Below are 21,020 nucleotides of genomic sequence, written 5' to 3' on the forward strand. Positions count from 1 at the left end.
ACTGTCTATTCTTTCCAGACACTGTTCTTCCCTTCACCTCCTTTGTCATCAGTGGAGCCTTCTTCATCTTTCATCCTCAACACCACACACTTAGTTCACTTTTTGCTGAGCATTGTGTCCAAAATTCTCCCTCCTCCTCCTCTGATCTTAAAACTGTGTATGCCACCATGGCAGTGCTTTTATCACGTGCTGCCTGACACCATCGGCACTTGAGCAAGTCCTGTTGTCCATTAGTCTGTAAGCTCTTTAAGGATGACAAATATGTGATCCTTCCATAGAAAAACTTTTGATTTTGTGTTATCTCAGTTCTCAATTAAAATCAACATGCTGTCAGAGAATTTCATTAAACTCGTTTTCCATGATTTTTCTAAGAGAACAACAACATGAACATTTATGGCAGGGGCCCCTGCAAAGCATCTCTTGCTTCATATGAGATGAGCAGATTTTGACTAGCAGGTTTTGAAATGGACTATGAGCGGATTTTCACACTATGTAGGCTGAATAATTAGCTCCAAAGATATTCAAGTCTGAATCTCTGACATTGGTAAATGCTACCTTATGTGACAAATGCAACTTGCAGGTGTGATTAGGAAAAGGATGTTGAGATGGGAAGATTATCCTGTTTTATCCAGATGGGTCCCCACTATAACCACAAGTGTCCTTATAAGGGAAAGGTAGAGGGAGATTTGACTACAGAAAAGGAGGGCTATGGTGACAGAGCAGAGATTAGAGTGATGAGCTTTGACGATGAAAGAAGGGGCCACAGCCAAGGAAGATAGGCAGCCACTGGGAGTTGAAAAGGTAAGGAAGTGCATGCTCCCCTAGAGCTTCCTGAAGGAACCAGCCCTACCAATACCTTGCCTGTAGCCCAGTGAAAATGACTTTAGACTTCTGACCTTCATAATTAGAATACATTTCTGTTGCTTTAAGCCACTAAGTTTGTAGTAATTTGTTATAGCAGCTGCATAAAACTAATACAAATAGCAGGTGAGTGTTTAGCATTTCTGGGAACCACATTGTAACACAGTAGGTCTGAAAATGCGGTCCCTGGATCAGCACTGCCATCATCACTCCCTAAGCACCTGCTGGAAATGCAAATTCCACGGCCTCATCCAGACCTACTGAATCAGAGCCTCTCGGGGAAAGCCCAGCCATCTGTGCTTTACCAAGCCTCCAGGTGATTCTGAGGCAGGTTCAAATTTGAGAATGACTCCTGGAACATTTTCTCTTTAAACTTAGGAATTAACAGGATGCCATGCATTTTGAAAGGAGAAAATAGTTTAATAGAATATCACTTCTTCAGAAGGCTATGAGAGCACAAAGTGAAAAACAGCAAGGACATTCCAAATATAATGCAGCACAATAAATTTTCAAAAGTCTTAAAATAACAACAATAGAAGCTATCAGCAATTGAAAGTCTATGTTATTTATGCTTAAAGGTTTGAACCAGTAATAGTAATGCACGAATACACTCACTGGAGTTAACTACTAAATAAAACACTTTTCCATTGCAGGCAAAAGAGAATTGAAGTTAATAGAACCACAAATTAGTGCTTTTTCTCCCAAAGCCAATTTCTCTATTATTCAGAGGGAGTTCATTCTACTTCTATCAATTTCTCAGCCTAGAACTGCCACATTGAGCACAAATATTATAGTAACTGCAATTTTTAAAAAAATTCAAATGTATATCAGGCAGAACTTATAAAAAGAAAACAGCACTAAGTACAACTTTTACATAATATTACCATACAAAACCTATTTTTAAGCCAGTTTTCAGAGCACAAACATCTACTTATTGAATGAACGAATCAATGAATGAATGAGTAGATGTCACATCTTGGTAAGACATGACCATAATTATCAACCAGTATCAAAATTTAAACTGTACTTTTAATTTCTACACTCTCATACAAAGGATACATCAGTTACCTAAGTTGTCTATAGAACGGTGTTTTTCTTTGTGGCAATCAGAGTTTTGCCTGTCTTTGTTGACCACACCCCATGCTCATCGACACTTCTCGCACAACCTAGAAATCAACTAGAGGAGTCCATTCTCTCAGGCTAACTGCCTGGTCAACAAGAAAAGGCAAGTGGGAAGTCATTTTCCTATTTAAGACCTTGTATATTAGGTCAAGAAAACCCAAATCAAATGGCAGCCACAGTATTCTAATTCTGTCTTTACATGGCCCTTGTTTCACAATTCACATAAAATCAAGATAATTAGCAAAGGACCACTTCATCAATTTCTTTACAGCTTCAACTGCTAGTTTAAGACAAACAACTGAGGTGAGGGCGAAAGGGGCCAAGGTTAGAACAAGGTGAAAGAGCTACTTCTTGACTCATGCTTCACATACCAATGACACATGTGTGCATGCATGTGTGCCCACATGGGGCACTGTGGTCTGGTTATCACCCAGTCTTTTGTATTGCATGGCTCGTGCCAAATAATTTTTCTGCTTATGCTGAACACCATGAACCCTATTAAGAAACTCTGTGTTCTGATATTCTTTTACTTTTAACCCCCTAATGAGGATCTTCCATGGAGAGAAATACAAAGGAGAAGCTGACAACTCACAGCAAACACCAGGTATCATTACAGTGAGGACATGCAGGAGAACTAAGCCCTCTTTAACATTCAGTCTCTTTGATGCAACAGTCAAGTCCTTCCCACACACATTTCCAGTTTTATTTCCCAATTGTCCCTTCATGTAATCTCAAACAGACCCTATACTTTCCCACTCTGCTCTCTCCACCAAAGAATGTTTTCAGTAACCCCCATCATCGTCAGCCCATTCACTAGCACTCAAACCAAATGCTGCTCTGTGCGGTTTTCTTCAATTTCCTCAACTGGAAATTGGATTGCTTTTCCATGCTCAGACAGAACCCCGTTCTTCTACCATTTATCACAAAGTCTCGTCTCATAAGTATTTACAAAGAAATTTTTAGTCGTTCCCTATATTACAAGATCCTTAAAGGCAGAACTGTGCCTTCCCTCTCCTATCTGCTACTATGTTTTGGCCAAGTATATGTTTACTCAATATTAACAAAATTGAATTAAATTCTTATGCTGATTCCCAGGGAAGGGAAGAACAACACTGGCTCAGAAACTCAGACTTTGCTAGCTGTTTTATCTGTGATACTTAGAATGACCCCTGTCATAGGTCGGTGCTCCAGACACCAGATGAAGAACAAATGAACTGAGCTCAGTATCTCCCATCAGTAATTGACAGAAGCTGTTGGAAAGCTGTGAATGAAATGCCCTTTAGATAATAGCTTTTGCTCCTCAAATGTCTGTGCCCACATTTCCACTTAATAACATGCAGTGACTGCTTATGTGGCAGCTATGCAATATCAGAAATCATGATTAGGTTTATTATTATTATTTTAAGGCTTCTTTTTTTTTTTAAGATTTTATTTGTTTATTTTTAGAGAGGGAAGGGAGGAAGATAGAGAGAGAGAGAGAGAAACATCAATGTGCGGTTGCTGGGGGTTATGGCCTGCAACCCAGGAATGTACCCTGGCTGGGAATCGAACCTGGGACACTTTGGTTCCCAGCCCACGCTCAATCCACTGAGCTATGCCAGCCAGGGCTAGGTTTATTATTTTTAATTGAAGCATAACTTACATGCAATAAAGTGCATAAATCTATGTGCACAGAATTTTTAAAAAGATTTTCTTTATTTTATTTTTTGGAAAGGGGGAGGGGGAGAAAGAGGAAGAAAAACATCAATGTGTATAGTTGCCTCTCAACATTCCCTATTGGGGACCTGGCCCACAACCCAGGCATGTGCCCTAGACTGGGAATCGAACCAGTGGCCCTTTGATTCGCAGGTCGACACTCAACCACTGAGCCACACCAGCCAGAGCTGTGCACAGAGATTTGATGCATGTCCACATGTGTATATACCTATACTGCATGTCTGTATATGTATATACTATGTCATCAGCATCCAGATCAAGACCTAGATTTCCAGCACTCCAGTGGGCTCTGTCTTGCCTTCTCCCTCCCCTTATAAAACTACCTCTATTACTATAAATTAATTTTGCCTGAAAAAAGAATTTTATCCTTTCCATTGTTCACTACCTTAAGGAAGCCTGAATTCCTTGAGGACAAAACAGTCCTCTTCTCTCAGCTTTGGAAGAGTCATTCCAAGGTGACTGGTATCACCAGGCTTTGCACAAAAATTGGTAAATAAGGACAGCAACAGCCTCTAGTAGGCAGGCCTATTCTCATGTGTATTAATAAAGAAGAAGAGGGCTAACTCAAAACAAAACACTTAAACCATGGGTCCCACTTTATAGCTCACTCTCGCAGACCCAGTATCCAAAAGGTTTCTGAACCATCTTCTCGAAGCTGCATGTGCAGCTATAATCAGAGCACGAGCTGGTCAGACCAGAATGCCCACTGCTCTGCTCCACATGGTGTGCCTGTCCTCAGTACTCCCTTTCCACTCCACACACACACAGGCAAGACTGCACCTTCCCTGAAGAGATGGAACACTGATTTCAAAAGCAGAAGTAGAGCATCTCATTCCTTTCCCCAGAAAGCTGTTGTTTCTAAGCGAAGACCATCTGGTCTGTTTCATTACTGATGATCAGGAAAAGGTTTTATTCTGATGACCACTGTCTGTAAAAGTCATTAGCTCTTGGACTTTATTAAAACAAACCTTAATAAGAACATTGCTGTCCTTGCTGAATCAGAAGAGGATTTTTCTTCAGATGTCAGATGATGATTCAGCTAATTCAGAGTGAATGTGCAGGGACAGATTTTGATATGGGGATCGATATTTCATATCAAATTACCTGAACTCTTCTGAGAGTAACTAGTTTTCTATTCCCCATGGGAGCAGGAAAACAGTACTAATGTGATTCAGTTCTCAGGCACTGCCTTCAGCCAAAGGAAGCCTGTAGCACTAGCTTTGTGACAGCATAAAAACGAGGAGCAATGTCTGCTCGAAACTTTGGAGAAAGCTCAGTTTATGCCTTTAGGGAACTGTCTAATAATGAATGTCATCTTTAAATCGGTGTTATTTTAGTAGCCTATGATATACAGTTTCTTTTCTTTATTTCTAGAGTTTTTACAAAGCTGATATTTTATTAAGTGAGCTGAAAAGATAAGATTCATGGTTTGATCAAGCATTGAATCCACAAACCCTTGTTTAAATAATTGCACAAAGCACTCAATAAGGCAGCAGTCGTCACTTGTGCTTGGGAGTTGACACAAGTTTCTTTCCTCCCACAAAAATCCATTTCAGCTTTATGAACTCCTGCAAATCCTACAATCTTCCTACTTCACCGTCTGGAGAAAGCTGTTGGTGTAAATGTCATTCTTTCCAGACGAAGCCTGAATACAAAGCAAAGACAACCTAGGTAAAAAAAGGCTTCTCAATGCTCTTTAGAGAAAATTTTTACACAACCAAAATTAAACTACTGCATCTTAGTAAATAAAAAGCTCTAAAGTATAACCTCAGTGTCGATGAAATGGTTTTATTATCCGAACGTGTTTTAATTTATCCTAGGCAATGAACAATTTCCCCTAAAACACATTCTCCAAAATGTAGAAAATACTGGCTTAAAGAGTATATTAATGGTTTACTAGTCACAATGTAGGAAGTGAATATGTATCATAAAAGGAGAAAAAAATTGTGTTGCATGATTACATTGGTTTATGTAAAAAAGGACATTTATACCCAGTTTGAAAATCAGCAGTTTCTGATGAGATCCAAAAATACTAGGAATGCAGCAAGCCACAGATTCTCAAGTGTGGTCAATGTGACTTCATTTGAAAGGAGATAAATAAGCAAGTATGGTGTTTAATTTGGGCCTTTTGAATATCGTCACTAAGTTTAACTCTGTAGTGTTAAGATAAATATAGCTATAGAATAGAGCCTTCGCTTTTTTTCTTGTTAACTGGTCAATCCTGATTAGTCCAGTAGATCCACTGAGTCAGTAATGAAGTCTGGATACAATAGGCCATTTACCCAAAATACTTGAATTTAAATCTCAGCCCTCCCACTGACTGGCTGTGTGACCTTGGAAAAATTATTGATCCTTTGGTAGCACTGGTTTCTTCATCAATAAGGATGAGGAGTTACACTGTGAAGCCCACGAGAAATGAATGCTAAGTGATCAGTATAATGCCTGGCCCACAGTGAGTGCTTGGTACCATAGAGCTGTCACCATTATAATAATTATGATTATAATTACCATCAGTGATTCAAAATTTCATCCCAACTATGCATTAAGCCAATTATGCTTCCAAGTCCATTATCCAAATCCAAAAAAGGTGGGACTTTCATAGTGAGAAAAGTTTTCTTAAGTGCTGTACAGAATAAAGAATTCCAAATTAGTATTTAATATAGGGCACATAAATCTGCTATGGAAATAGAGTTTGAATTTTACCATAATCCACCAGAGACTAAAAAAGTCTATGCTGTCCTAGGGCATTCTGGGCAATAGGATCGTGTGAAGAAAACCCCCGAAAGGAGATTCAGGGACCAGGGCAGTGAGAACTAGGCAAATATGAACAGTAGGGGTTTTTTTTTCTATGAAACTTCTCTGTCTCTTTGCCTTTTATACAAAATTGAACTTTTTAAAATTGTTCTCCTTTTTAAGTAACAACTGTAAGCTCTTTCATAACCCAATATACCTAAATTTATGCATAGTCATTTCCGTTCTAATTCCTACATCTTTGGGGTTTATTAATAGAAAAGAAACTACATAGTAAAGGCATTTTGAGAAAATAACTATTCACAGTTCTGCCTTTCTAAAATAAATCTTTTCATTTTTACCTATTATCTTCCATTTATCTATATATGTGATTATCACAGCAAAATGTACAAATGAGTTTGCTGCTTATTTTCAGGTAAAATTATAGTAAATATTTTATTAGGACTATAAATGATATAGTTACTTTACAATTATTATTTTTAAATGGTTGCACACTATTTTGTCATTTTGATAGTAATAATTTAAATAATTCTACCAATATTATACATTGAGATCATTTTAAGTTCTGCTTTGGATTACTATAATTTTATGCATGTATATGTATATTCATATAATTTTTTAAAGTTGTAATAAATAAGTTTACAAATGTACATTTTTTGGTTCTTTACAGTTCTTTTCTCAGGCTAAATTCATAGGTGGTGAACTGCTGAGACACAGTATATGAACATACTTATGGTTATTGTTCTAAATAACCATGTTGATTTTTAAACAGGTTGTATCAGCTTACCATAATTATTAGCTATTGCAAATTCTTCACTGAATTATGGAGTGTGAGCTTAAAAACTGTTACGTTAGTTCACATTACTGATTTTGGAGATGTGGCAATAAAGTGTCAGAGAGAGTAGGTGACTTGTTTAAGGGTGTAAAACTGATGAATGGCCAGGTCTTCTGACTTCTTAGGGTCTGCCCCCACCCCCGACCCCCACCATACCATACTATCTTTAGTTTCTCACTGGCCTCAGAATGTTCTCCTCAGAAAGAATGTCAGCCACATGCCAACACAGAAGGGCAAAGGACAAGTATGGGGGAATCAGAAAAAGTTCAACGTAGATGTGGGTAGAAGGGGAAAAGGAAGATACAATAAGGAAAAGCATTGAAGGACAACTTCCTAAGGCCATTCCGGAAAGTGCATTAGCCATTTGTAAGCATCATGTCATGGTCTCCTTACTGGGCAAGGAGACAGGAGTAGCACAGTATATTTAAAGTTTTCATGTCAAGGGGTTAGAGAAGATTCAGGCATTCAGTTTTCCACAGAACCCACTTCTCAATCAGTGATAATTAGTATTATGTCTTAATTTTTAAAGTGCCTTATAGCTTCCACAGCACTGCCACACACAACAAACTGAGCAAGGCAGGGCACACATTCTTTTCCCATTTTACAGATGAGAAAATGAGGTTCCAGAGAGCAAAGTTCCCATTAAGTGAAACTGGCAGACGCAAGACTGAAACCTCCATCCAGAAGTCTAACTTCGTGTTCTCCCATAGTGATGTGACTTTTACTTCTTAACAAAGTAGGGTCCATTTACTAATGAAAACAAACAGAAAAATGTTATGGGAACTGCTAAGTTTCTGAAACTTGTTTTCTAAGTTTTGTTTTGTTTGCTTTGTTTTTTTGTTTTATTCCTAAACTGACCTCGAAATTTTAAAGACCACTAGACCGACTGGCTTCAATTTTGTCATGAGGCAAATCAGTTCTTCCTTTTGAAGTTGTTTCTTCTCTGAAATAGGGAATTTGAGATAGCTGATTTTTAGGGTCCCTTCCCAATGTTTGTATCAATGTCACTTGCAATTCTTACAAAACCATTTGAAGGGGGCCATTTTCTTGGGTAAAACTCTAAATGTCAAACCACCTTAATTAAATAGGTGACATACTCCAAGCAATTTCAAATATGTTTAAATAACACAAAAAACAAAGTTTAAAATAAACACATTCTAACAGCTGGACAAATTTTATTTTCCCTATCAAGATGGGCAAAAAGTGTGACAATGTTGTTCCCATTTCATAATGATTCCAAGCTCACCAATAAGCAAAAGAGAACACCTTGAAGCATGACACAAAGGGAACACTTTGTGGCTTTGTTTGAAGTTTGAAAAGCACACCAAATGAATAATGAAAGGCTATTCCTTAGTTCAGGTCGGATGCAGATAGTCTAAGAGAAGGGCAGATGGTGCTCGTCTGCCAGAGTACTTTTCAATGGTGGCATTTCAACCCATAGTTAGTCACGAAGTCAACATAATAGGTGGCAATTCCATTTTTAAAAAATGTAATACAATGAATTACAATAAGTTGTTACAGGGCATCACAGAATGCAGCACAATGGGAAGGTTGGGTTAGTTATTCAGATACAGCCTCAGCTGGGACTCCGCAAACTACCCTCCAGCCGGCTCTGGGAGCTGGCGCCTTGCTGAGTTCTGCCTCTAAGAGGGCACTAGAGGAGGCTGGAAAGCTGCAAGAGGAAGATGGGATGTGCTCCTTTCTGTTCTGCTTCCTGTTCTTGTCATCACTGCTCCTCCCCCAGTGATATACCCCCCTGGAGGGGGGGTGATTCATCCCCCACCCCCTGCCATGGCAGTTTATTCCAGCAGCAGCAATTATTGCAGTGTGCAGTTCTCATAATTTCCAGAACCAGCCTCATCACAGTTCCTCGGCAACTCCACATGGTCAGCGTTCTCTCCTCAGAGGTCTTGTCTGGCTCCATGGTTCCTCCCTCCAGTTTTCAGCTTCTGACAATCCAGGGTCTTCCTCTAAGCCCCAGTTCTCAGAGGGGGAGCTTCTTCCTGCCATTACTACCACCGTAATACTTCAGTGCGGTGTTAACCGAAGTGTCACGTACAAACAGTGAAATATTTGCTGCTGCCCCACCAGAATGTAAGTGAACCGCATCACTAAGCATACTGTGTAGTTCAGCTGACTTTTCTTCATAGGCGGACTTTCTCAAAACAGAAGCAATGAATTGATTTACATTCAGATCAAGCTCCTTATCATAGACATAGCAAACTGTGAGCAGATCAATTACTTTGAATAACACAGTCATATGCTCCTTGGTTAACAATTCTGTAAATTATAGTCACTCCTAAAATAACTCCTGTGGTTTCTGTCTCCTAATGGAACACAGACTGAAACAGAGGTTAGATAGAGGTATATTTTGGGGGGTAAATTCTATGTTTTAATTATATACATGTATGTGTACTAAATGGATTATGATATAAAATGAACTATGTGGTCAAAAAAAGTTGGAAATGTGTTAGCCTAATAGGAAGATTATAAGAAAAAAAACTTACCTAAATCCCAGTTGCACATATATCTACATTACCTTCCTGTGACACAATATTTTAAAAATAAATAAATAAAGGAACTCAAGGAAAAATATTCAAAGAACTCCATCCAATGCAAACTTCCACTTACAAATGAGAAAGGAGGTAACAGGAAATGAGAGATGGCTTCCTTTATTTTTAAAGGCTTGATAGGTGGTGTCTGTTAGGACCTGGGAAAGTGTTGATCTGTATGAGTACATTATGTGGCAAGGTTTCAGAGCACTTGAAGTAATTCTGAGTCTTCCTTTATAAAAGTTCTTGTCTGCCAAATCATACTGACAGGCAAAGAGTCATTTGTGTCTAGCAGTTATGGGAAGAGACTAGTGAGCCAGGCTAATCTTTACCTATTTAAATATTTCCTACTAACATAGCAATAACTTTACTTAATAGTTCACTAACATGTCTGTATGATGAATGCCTTCTAGAGTCTCCTTCCATGATCAAAGCTAGTGCTATCCATAAAGGGAGCTCTAAGCTAAGGAAACAAAGACAATATATAACATATGCAACACCCGAGCAGTATCACATCACTATAAATGAGGCTCATCCCCTTATCTGTGATCAAGAAACTACAGGAGACATTATGCTGATTTTACATAAACATACATGCTTTACAGGATGTCTGAAAATTGTGAAATACAGGGCCAATTATTTCTTCATTTATTATAGAACTATTCATAGGGTGACCATTTAATTTCTCACCCAAACTGGGTCATTTGAACACAAAAGGGAATTAACCTTAAGACAGATTGAATGGCTACCCAGCTCAGGCAGGAAGTCAGCCTGTGTACTGCTCCAAAGATACAATTATACATCAACTACCAGAACTATGATATAATGAAGGTGAATGCAGCATGTACGTCAAATGAAAACAAAGTACAATGGGAGCATAGTTCTCTATGCTTCTAGGCATTATACATATGAAAACATAATTTGCTACTTAGGGCTTTATTCCATGAGGTATCCTTTGGCTTTTCTCAGAATACCTGGAATTTTTTTTTTTAAATAAAGCATACATGGCAACCATGAAAATGTGCCTTTTCTATCTTGGACGGCGGGGTCGTCATTGACCCAGAGTCCATCTGTGCTCTAAAATCTACAGCTGCATTTGCAGGAATGCCAAGCTGGACAGGTTGCTTCAGGGCAATGACCGAGAACCACAGGAAGAATAGGGGCAAGCCCACTTCTGGGAGACAGACGTCTCCTCTGATGATCGCCTGTGGCTCCAGGACTCCCGGACAGCCCTACTGAACTGTCCTTAGAACGGCACAGCAGTCTTAGAGCTCCACGCAGCGTCTTCCCTTCCCTCCCTCTCTCCCGCACTCAGGGTCACACTCACACTGCGGTCTGAAGGCTCTTCCAGCCTCCCTCTGACCCCCTCCCATTTCCTCTCTCAGGCACTTCCCCTAATCAATTTCTTACACATTTAACCTCTCCTTGGTGTCTCCTTCTCAGAGGACCAAGACTAAGACAGTACAAATGTTTACTGACATAAATCTAGTTTACATGTATTTAATTAAAAACTCTTAACTGTTTGTATTCCTGAGTATAAAAAATATTTTAAAACTGAAGGCACTTAAATCAGTCATATTTATACTTTGAAACTCTACTTAAAATCCAGAGAAATATATATATTCTTCCTATAGGGTTAAGCCAATTTAAACTGGAAAAGTTAACAGCATTTGATAAAACTCCAGCATTGAACCTGAATGTACAAGGGGAGGAACCCCCCAAACAGAATTTATTTATAGAAAAATTGTGTATTTATTCTTATATGTTTAAACTTCAGTCACCTTCAAAGTACTCTCCATTTGATGCAATACACCTATTGAGACTTTTTTCCCACTGCTCAAAACAGTTTTTGAACTCTTCCATTTTGATGCATTTTTTTTCACCTCTTCCACATCTGCAAAATGTTTCCCTTTGAAGATTTTTTTTTCATTCAGGGAAACCAAAGATCGAGTGAATAGGGAGGGTGGGGCATGGGGGTCATGCTATTTTTGGTCAAAAACTGCTGAACACTCAGTGGGGTGTGGCCAGGTGTGCTTGTAAATCACCCATGGTGAAATGGGCAAATGTGTTGAAAGAGTCTTCCAAAAAAATTCACCAAAGCCGAACACAGCTTCTCACAACAATGCCAGCTGGTGCCCTGATACAGATGGGTTCCTAGACACTAGTCTAACAGGCGAAGCCTGTACCATAAGGGGCTCACCCTCCAGACAGTAATTCCATTTCTTTGGGGGCCCCCTACTGTATTTCAATGTGGCAGAGAAAACCAAAGCTATTCTTACACCAGAGATTGATACCTCCTAGTCTCATCTATGAAATAAGTTATTAGATCAATGCATAACTTTTACACTTAAAGACCTATGATTTTCAAAATTTTTAAAATAAAATTGTTTGCATTTACTTTTTAAGATTCTCTATCCATTACTGTAGGTACATGGTACTTTGTATTTAATAAATACCTTTTTAACTGAATCAGAGAATTTCAGGGTAGAAACGTTCTTAAAGATACTCAATCCACCCTAAACAATGAGATGTATCAGGTTCATTCAATCTAAAGGCAGAAGAAAACCAGACAGTGCAAGCTGTCCTGTCATTTCTCTAAGAGTCCATGTAATAATCCATATTTGTGACACTAGAAATAAGAAGCAGCTGTGGCCTCTCACCTCTCAACACTGATCCACCACCCTCGTATTTTACTTTAAAACATTAAGGGTATTGTGAAAATCTGAATTACCTTCTTTTGATTATTTCTCCTGCTGCCTCCATAATAAGTTTTTTCCTCTCAGGTTAGATGGACAAATATATTGTCCATTCCAAGGATGTTAATAGAAATATACTTTCAATATCTGTTAGAGTAGATATTTAAAGTTCTACAATAGAAACAATGACTACACTGGATAAATTTTGCCACCTTAACAGAAGAAGGAAGTCATTTGGAAATCATGCTAGGGTAGGAGTAGACTGGTGTGGTGGAGAAAACCCTGAAGTAAGAGACAGCAATGTGTTTTATTTCAGTTTTAGCCCTTAATGACCTGACTGTGTGACCTCTGGAATGCTACCTACCTTCTAGGGATTTCTGCTTCCTGAACTGTGAAATACAAGGGTGGGACAAGGTGGCTTATTAAGTCCTCTACCGCTAGTCCAGTCACATGGATTCCATGGGCACTTTCTACCACATGTGACCAGACTAAACAACATAATCCATCCACAACTGGCTGCATCTTAGACACTATTAAAGGAAGAAACCCCAGATACAAATAATTCAACATGAAGAACAACATCTAGTTCTCTTTTTCATTTTTTAAGCATGTGTTATGACTAGGAACAATTTGAAAGGGGACTGGTATAGTTTAAACAAAAACACTTTTGAAATAAATGTTCTATTGACAGGCCCTCTTACAGCCTTCTACAGAGTCACTGAGGACTTGAGGATTAAAAGTATTCTTGTCCCACTCAGTTTGTTTAGGGACAGAGTGAAGCAGAACTAAGTGTCAAAGTGTTTCCTGCCCTGATGACAGATGGCCAGGCTGGCTGCATGAGAGCCATAATAGACCATATCCTGCAGATCTGGAGGAAAGGGGAAACAGTGCTCCTGGCTCTCACTAGCTCTCCTTGCTCGCCATCAAAGCCCTTCACCAACAGAGCACAACGTGAACTCCAAGCTGTGACCTCAGCGAGCAAGTTGGCATCCCCATGAGCACAGCTCTGCCATGTCAGCCAAAATTTCATGCAAAGCTATTTCCTCTCGCAAGCTAATAGAGTTGTAGGTATAAAAGCTCTATAGCCATTCTTCCCATATTTTCCCTAAATAAGTTTAAAAACTAGAACAGTATGGTTCCAAAATAAGCAGTTTCCATCACATTTATTTACCCAAGTTGAGAATTTCTTCATGCTTGAAAAGTCTACAGAATGAAGTTCATCCTTTTCAATCTACTCAAATGGCCTCTGGGGCATGTGCTGTTATTGAGTGAAAATTACGTGTAGTTACCAAAGGAGAAGATGAGTAAAAAGAATATTTCCTTTAAGAAAATAAGATATTGGGAAACAGCAGCTCTTTATAATAGAATTTACTACAGGCAGACAATATCTTGTAACCCAGACTTTAAAAAGAAAAACGTATTTGCAATTTTCACACCAATATTTACATGAAAAGTTACTAGTAAAGGCATGCCACTTGGCACAATGCCCTATTTTGGAAAAATTTTCTGAACTAAATAAAGACAAAATGGATATAACTTTAAAGGTTAATGATATTAAATATTAAAAAAATAACTTCCCGTTTTCTGTCAATAAATCTAACAACTATTGTTAACATGTACATGACAATGAAAAAACCATTCTTCATGAATCTTGACTTTAAGCAGCCCAATTGTTAGTAGTGACATGAGGCAATGAAATAACCAAGAAGACTGTGGCAGCCTCAGAGAAGTGTTTCAATAGTTGAAGGTGCCTCGCTCAGTCCACGCAGGAACTGGAAAGCAGCAGGGGAAATACAGTCTATTAAAGCAACTGAATTTTCTACCAGTAGTTGGTGTAACCCTGTTAATAACCATGCAGACACTAAACTATAATTCTACCGGTGAAGACTACAATGATAACACACATTACAACTGATTTTTTTCACATTGTATGATGTGGACATGAACTTCTTTCAAAGTCTTTAATGGATTTTTTAAGGCTCCTAAGCCCACAAGTAATAAATAACCAACTAGAGTGGTCAGAGGATTTAGCAACATCTTTCACTGGAAAAACAAATTACTTTCAAAAGCATTTTAGGTATCTGACTGAAACTTACTTACTGTAAAGAATAAACTGCAAATATTTTTGTAAGTTAAAAAAATACACAGATAATTCTTAAGGATCCTATTATGATTGTTTAAAATATGACCACTGTCACACAGGGGGAAAAAAAGAGACTCAGGCTTATGGGCACATAAGAATTACATGAAGTAACTTGACAGGCCGTACCTTTTTCAGGAACCGGACTCCGTAGGTAAATACATAAAGGTAAAATGAAAATCTCCACCTGTAGAAGGTTAAAAAAAATTCTATGACATTTGGCTTATATATTTCACTGCATATTCTGAAACACGTGAGTGAAAAAGTCTATTAAATATGTCCCCCAACCCCATCCATGCCCCAACTTGAGATTAAATTTAATGAGCAGTTTCAGTGCTAGGAGAACAGATACACTCATGTGCATGGCTTATCGCAAATATTTTAAATATTAGTAGTTATATTCACAACTTAAATTTCCTTTCACTTACTTAATGTATTTGCCCATTTGTTCATCTTCTCTTCCCTAATGTGAATTTTGCCTGGTTAATCATTCATGGAGGGTTGTATTTCAACAATATGAAGATCTATAAGATAGATTTGAATTCTGTCTGATTCAGATATTAACTTGACTTAACTGAAGTTCATATTTGTTTTAAAAATAAAAACCTTAATATTTTGAAATCAGGTAAGGTATTTTTCTTTATTTGTCTTTTATAGATATTTATCAACATCTTTGTGAATGCTACTACATACAGGAATCCATCTGAAATATAACTCATCCATCTGAGGCACAACTTAATGACAATCTCACACCGTTCCAAGCTGTAGATCTAGTTGTTAGACTTTCCTTTTTTTAATGAAGAAAAAACGTTAAGTTCTCCTTCCATTTTAAATGATTTATTTAATGCTTAAGTCTTTTAAAATATGACTTTATGTAGACTTCATATAAATCAGATAGTTAGATACTACAAAAGCACTGTTATGCTAGTACTTAATTCCCAATTTTATTTCTTATATTTTCTGAGTGTGCCCTTACAAGCTGGCCAGGTTTCACTGAACGGGATTCTTCAGGTTATCTTATTAATGGTGTTAAAGGTACTGTGAGTTGTAAATTACCAGGAGAAAATGACTAGTCAGCTTCAATTTGTCAGGAAGCGAACTGCTTTTTCTGTTTACAAACAATGTAAATTTCAAATATGGTGGAAAAAGGATTATTTTAGGATAGTATTCAAGTTATGGACAAAACTTCCTAGAAGAAATGACAACTACACTCACGTAAGAGACAGAGTAAGACCCCACAGCAGACGCCAGTGTCCCTTGGAGTTTTGTTCCTGGGTTCAGTGACTCTCCAGACACTCTGAAGTTCAAGTCAGAGCTAACATTTAGAAAAGAGCTGAGAACCTCAGGTTGGAAACCTTCAACTAATAGTTCATAAAACCTGAATGCAGTAGGAATCAATAAAAACTGATGGAAGCAGTAATTATTCAACAAAAGCTTCCAAAGAATGTAAAGAAGCAATGTTTCTAAAACCCCATACAAAAGCTCTCTTATGGTTAAAGGTGGTTCCCTTAGTTACTGCAGAATCAAAATCAAGGATTTAATTTTAGCTTTTTTTGAGTTTTTTTTAATTTAAGTATAGTTAGTACACAATCTCATGTTGGTTATATTAGTTGCAGGTGTACAACTGATAGATGAATGGATAAAGAAGATATGATATATATCGGTACACACACACACAATACAAAATGGAATACTGTGCAGCAATAAAGAAAAAGGAATTCTTACCATTTGCAACAACACGGATGGATGTAATGAAATAAGTCAGGCAGAGAAGGACTTAATTTAACCCATCTCTCTCCATTATCAATTTTTGCTGGTTGTGGGTGACAGCGTGTGTTTCTTTCTGTTTGGGTGTACAAATTCTAGATCAGAAGCCAAGACCAGGGATAGCCTCAAGGGCATGTAACTTGTGCAAGTCACGTGGGGTCCCATGCTTGGTTTAAGGCTTTGCTCTCGCTGTCTTGAAATTCTTAATCATTGTTGAATGAGGGGCCCCATTTTATTTTGCACTGAGCCCTGCAAATAATGTAGCCAGCTCTGGTTAAGACCCATAGATTCTCCAAACACTGGACAGATCTATTAACATCCCTTGCCTTCACTTCCATCTCTATTAGGGGAGAGTAGGTTTATATCACACTGCTTTTGTTATTATACTAGTGGCCCAAGGACTGGCTAACATAGTAATCTCCACTTCTCTCTAGTCCCTTTCAATCCCTGTTATATTAATCCAACCTACTTCACGAATTTGCAGGTCACTTTTCTGGGCCCTGAAAGCAACTGAATTTGCTTAAATAATTTATAGCAGCTGCTTTAGCTCTAAGACTTTTATTAATAGGCAGTGATCAGGTAGTTTTTATGTATATAAAATAAAAATTTTATGGAAGTCACTGGAATTCCTACAATGACTTATTATCTACATTTTTATTTCATCACAAAATGACTGAGTTTTCATAAGACATAGGTTCTATTACAGAAAAACAGATGCCTCCACCATTTGAATAACAACTTGTGATGAATATTTACACAAAAGAGTTTATTTCCATAAAAATATCTGCAGAAAGCAAAATTTTCAAGCATTCTGCCACATGCAGAAAGTACTTTTAAATTTGTTAGTTTCATGTAAGTTAAAGTTTCATATGGTGTCTAGCCAGCTACCAGCCCAAAAAAGCCTCTCCCAACCTCCCAGAAAATTATCTATAAAAAGGGGTAAATAAAGGCGTGTGTAACCACAAAAAGGAGGGAATAACCTTCAACCTGTTCCAAGAATCAGAGAAAAAATTTACAACAGAAAAAAAAGAATAAGTCAGATTTTTAAAATGTAATAAAAGGCAACAAGAAACAATTTATGGGTCTTGTAAGAAGCAGGAAAATCTTTGTATATCTTCCTATCTCCACTCTCTGCCATCTTGCACAGAAATACAAAAATCTGTATCATTGAGAAACCCAGCCAGCTCTCTGTGATAAACAATGTTTTTTGAGGCAGTGGGAGAATACCCCCCACCCCACCAATTAGTGACTGCAACTTTCGAACAACAAGTGGGAAGAAAGGGAAGCACTCAGCATCCTAGGAAATTCAGTTGCAGAAAAGCAGATTTATGGACAAGATGATAAGGTGGCATTGCATTCTGGGCATTAGATTCCTATGTAATCTATATAGAGAGGAACAAAGAACAAGACACTGGAGATAGTTGCTTTAGATAAAACTCTTTTAGATCATGAGGATGCAACAGGGCTTATAAACTGCCAGATCTAAAGAAGACTTACTGGCAAACAGAGGACAAAGAATGAGGCCAAGAACAACCCAGGCACCCTTTCTGTGAGCAGATCTAGACGGATTATTTCCAAATTCAGGAATAATGAAAGTAACAGCTCAATATCCACATAGGTCTACTAGGAAGTACTGCATAAGCACATAAAGAAACGGGCACGCTAAAGATCCAAAGGAATCACTATCTCCTAAAAATGTCTCCCTAAAGGAATCAGGAATGAATTTTAGAAAAGTATTTGGCATTATGTATAGAAGAAGATATGTCCCTAAAAATCAAAATTAGAAAACCATCAATCAATAAAGACTACTGGGTAAGATAAAAAGATACTATAGGTGAAATAAAGAAGCTAAAAGTGAAGTGACACCATTATTACCCACATGGATGGGGAAGTAGATACATACTGTGTAAAATTAACTCATTGATGGAGAAGATAAATACCCACATAGGTCTGGAGAAGAGAACCAATGGTGGAAGGACGCCCTAGATCTGGGGGATGGGAAAAACCAAGCCTAATTATAGTTTTTCTGAGAAAACACAAGCGAAGCACTGAAATAGAAGTAATCACCAGAGACACAATTTTTAAAAAGTGAACTGAAAAAAAGGACTAAATTGTATGCCAAACAACTCAAAGCCACATTCTGACAAAAATTTTGAGTCCTGGAGTTAAAATTTAAAAAAAAAATCCTTCAGTATTTAGGCATAAAAACAAGTTAACACATAAGCCAAATGAAAATAAGTTATAACTAAAAGAACAAGTATCCAGCTGGTCTTAAATTTCTGCTGTGTATTACCACATCACAGAAGAAAGAGAAGACTCCATCGAAGAAACTATAGCCAGCCAAACTGCCTGTCACTTGTAAAGGGACATGAAAAACAGTCTCGTATATCTAAAGACTCTGAAAATACATTACTCTTTAGCCTTTCCTAAAAACTTGCTTAAGCCAATTACAATTCACTGAGATACAAATACAAACTAATGATTCAAAAAGTATAGTTTTAAAATAAACAGACTATGGTTAGCAACACAAACAATTGCCCTATATTTCACTGTCAAATTAAATGCTACTGTTCTTAAGGGATAATTTAATATAAAAATTTAATCCTCAGATTATGCTAATGAAACAGGAGTGAAGAGGGAAGCAAATTATATTTATTATTTTTTATTGTATTTTTTTGCATTACCATTTATCTCCCCCATAACCTCTTCCACCTGCACCTACTGTCCTCCCAGCCACAATCGCCACCCTGTAGTCCATGTCCATGAGTCCTTTTTCTTTTTAGCTTGGTCCCTTCACCCCTCAACCACCCTCAACCACCCCCCAAAGCTGTCATCCTGCTCTCTATCTATGAGTCTTTCTCTATTTTGAGTTCAGTTTGTTCATTAGATTCCACATATGGGTGAAGTAAATTTATTCTTTTACAGGGAATTTCAAAAGACACTGTTGTTATAATAAGAAATATAGTTAAAAGAATGTTCCTTTAAAAATGTAAAGATGACTCCTGGTTAAAGATGGCAAACTGAATGCATGAATTTAACTGTGTGCCTCTAGGAATGTAGCTCTAAGCAAGCAGAAGAGGGATTTTGTTAAGAAAGCACAAACTCATAAGGACACAGAAACCAGGAGTGAGGACACACACCCCATTCTGGAGACCAGGAAGCAGAAGGCAAATGTCAGCCTGTTAGCAGAACAACGAGCTGGGCCCTGAGCTCCTGGGAGAGGTGCTCAAAAGCACACACAATCCCTGAAAGACTCCAAGTGAGAAACGGACTCTGTAAGGTAGGAAACTTTTTAAGAAACAGAAGCCAAGGGATTAGGTTGCCCAAGGTCATACTGTTGTTCTAGCAAAACCAGGACACAAACCTAGCTTAGCACTAAACCTAGAGCCTGCTCTCAAAGCCCCTACAACTGGAGTGCACTTCGCCTGGAGAAGTCAGTGTGTTCCACTACGTTTGTTTGGACATGAAAACCTTTTATATTCATCAAACTTGAAAAATTAAATGGAAAGGTAGTAAAAACTACCACCCACTGAATCTGGTTTATTGTCCTTATACAAGCCTGAAAGGGCTCTTTGTTTAAATCAAGACAATAAAATGTGCCATAAAAGGGCAGGAAATCAGAGAGTTGAGATCTTGTGTCTTGCTGCCAGGTGTCACCCAAATGGTACAGGGATCCTAATCTCTAGAGAAGGGGGAAGCCAGGAGAAAACATCCAGAGCAGCGCCCTGAACTCAACTCAGAAAACCATGTTCTAGAGAGAGCAGGGGAAGCACGTGGGGCTTTTTTATTTACATTTCTGAAGAGTTGCTTCTGTGCCAGGTACTATTCTAAGCACTGTACACTGGGGAAGTAAGTCATTTAGTGAAACTATTCCACACAACAAGGTCGGTACTATTGTTATCTCTCTTTTTTCCAGATGAAGGAATGAACACAAGAGCAGTTTACCAACTAAAAGGCACACAGGTGTTAAGGTGAGAGTCAGGACTGGAAACTAGGCAATCTGGTTCCAGCATCCCAGCTCTTAACCATGAAGCTCTGCTGCCTCTTCCTGATTTTGTACACGTGAAAATTAAAGACCACGTACTCAGCTGAAATGGCATTTCTAAGCAAGGAAGCAGTAACGGATACCACATGACAATGTTACAGAACAGGGCTGGGTGGGGGGTACAATATACTATTACTGAAAGGAGCCCCCACTAGGTTCGTTATGCCCACCGCCAGAGGAAAGATGTCTCTCAATGCCAGTGATTTGTGAAAAGGAAAGGAAATATTTATTTAAAGCTATGCAGACATGAAGCAGTGACCCAATATCTTCATTAAAATATTCAAATCTCTTAGGATACCCACAGATGCACACAGTCCTTCCTTCTCCCTCTGCCCTAATCTGGGGTACTGTACCTCAGGAAAAGAAGCAGTAGTCCATGATTCAGGTTCCCAGCACCATCAGCTGTGTCACCACCACTATCTCCAGTTAATCCACAGCCATGTGGCACTTTCTCATGGCCCACCAGCAAGAGTCCTCTCACCCCTTTTCTTCCAGGCAAAGTCTCTCCTGCTTCCTAGGCCACGTGGCAAAAGGG

General features: G+C 38.3%; 1 protein-coding gene across 2 annotated transcripts in view; it reads right to left on the reverse strand.

Annotated features, from left to right (window-relative positions):
- The window catches only part of CERS6 (ceramide synthase 6), a 303,384-nt gene that overhangs the window by 110,301 nt on the left and 172,063 nt on the right, over positions 1 to 21,020 (reverse strand). For both annotated transcript variants that reach the window (XM_028510062.2, XM_028510063.2), the window contains exon 4: positions 14,803 to 14,860. In XM_028510062.2, coding sequence (XP_028365863.1) covers positions 14,803 to 14,860 — 58 coding nt within the window. The remainder of the gene's footprint in view (positions 1 to 14,802; positions 14,861 to 21,020) is intronic.

Source organism: Phyllostomus discolor, chromosome 4, assembly GCF_004126475.2.
Source record: "Phyllostomus discolor isolate MPI-MPIP mPhyDis1 chromosome 4, mPhyDis1.pri.v3, whole genome shotgun sequence".
Lineage (NCBI taxonomy): Eukaryota > Metazoa > Chordata > Mammalia > Chiroptera > Phyllostomidae > Phyllostomus > Phyllostomus discolor.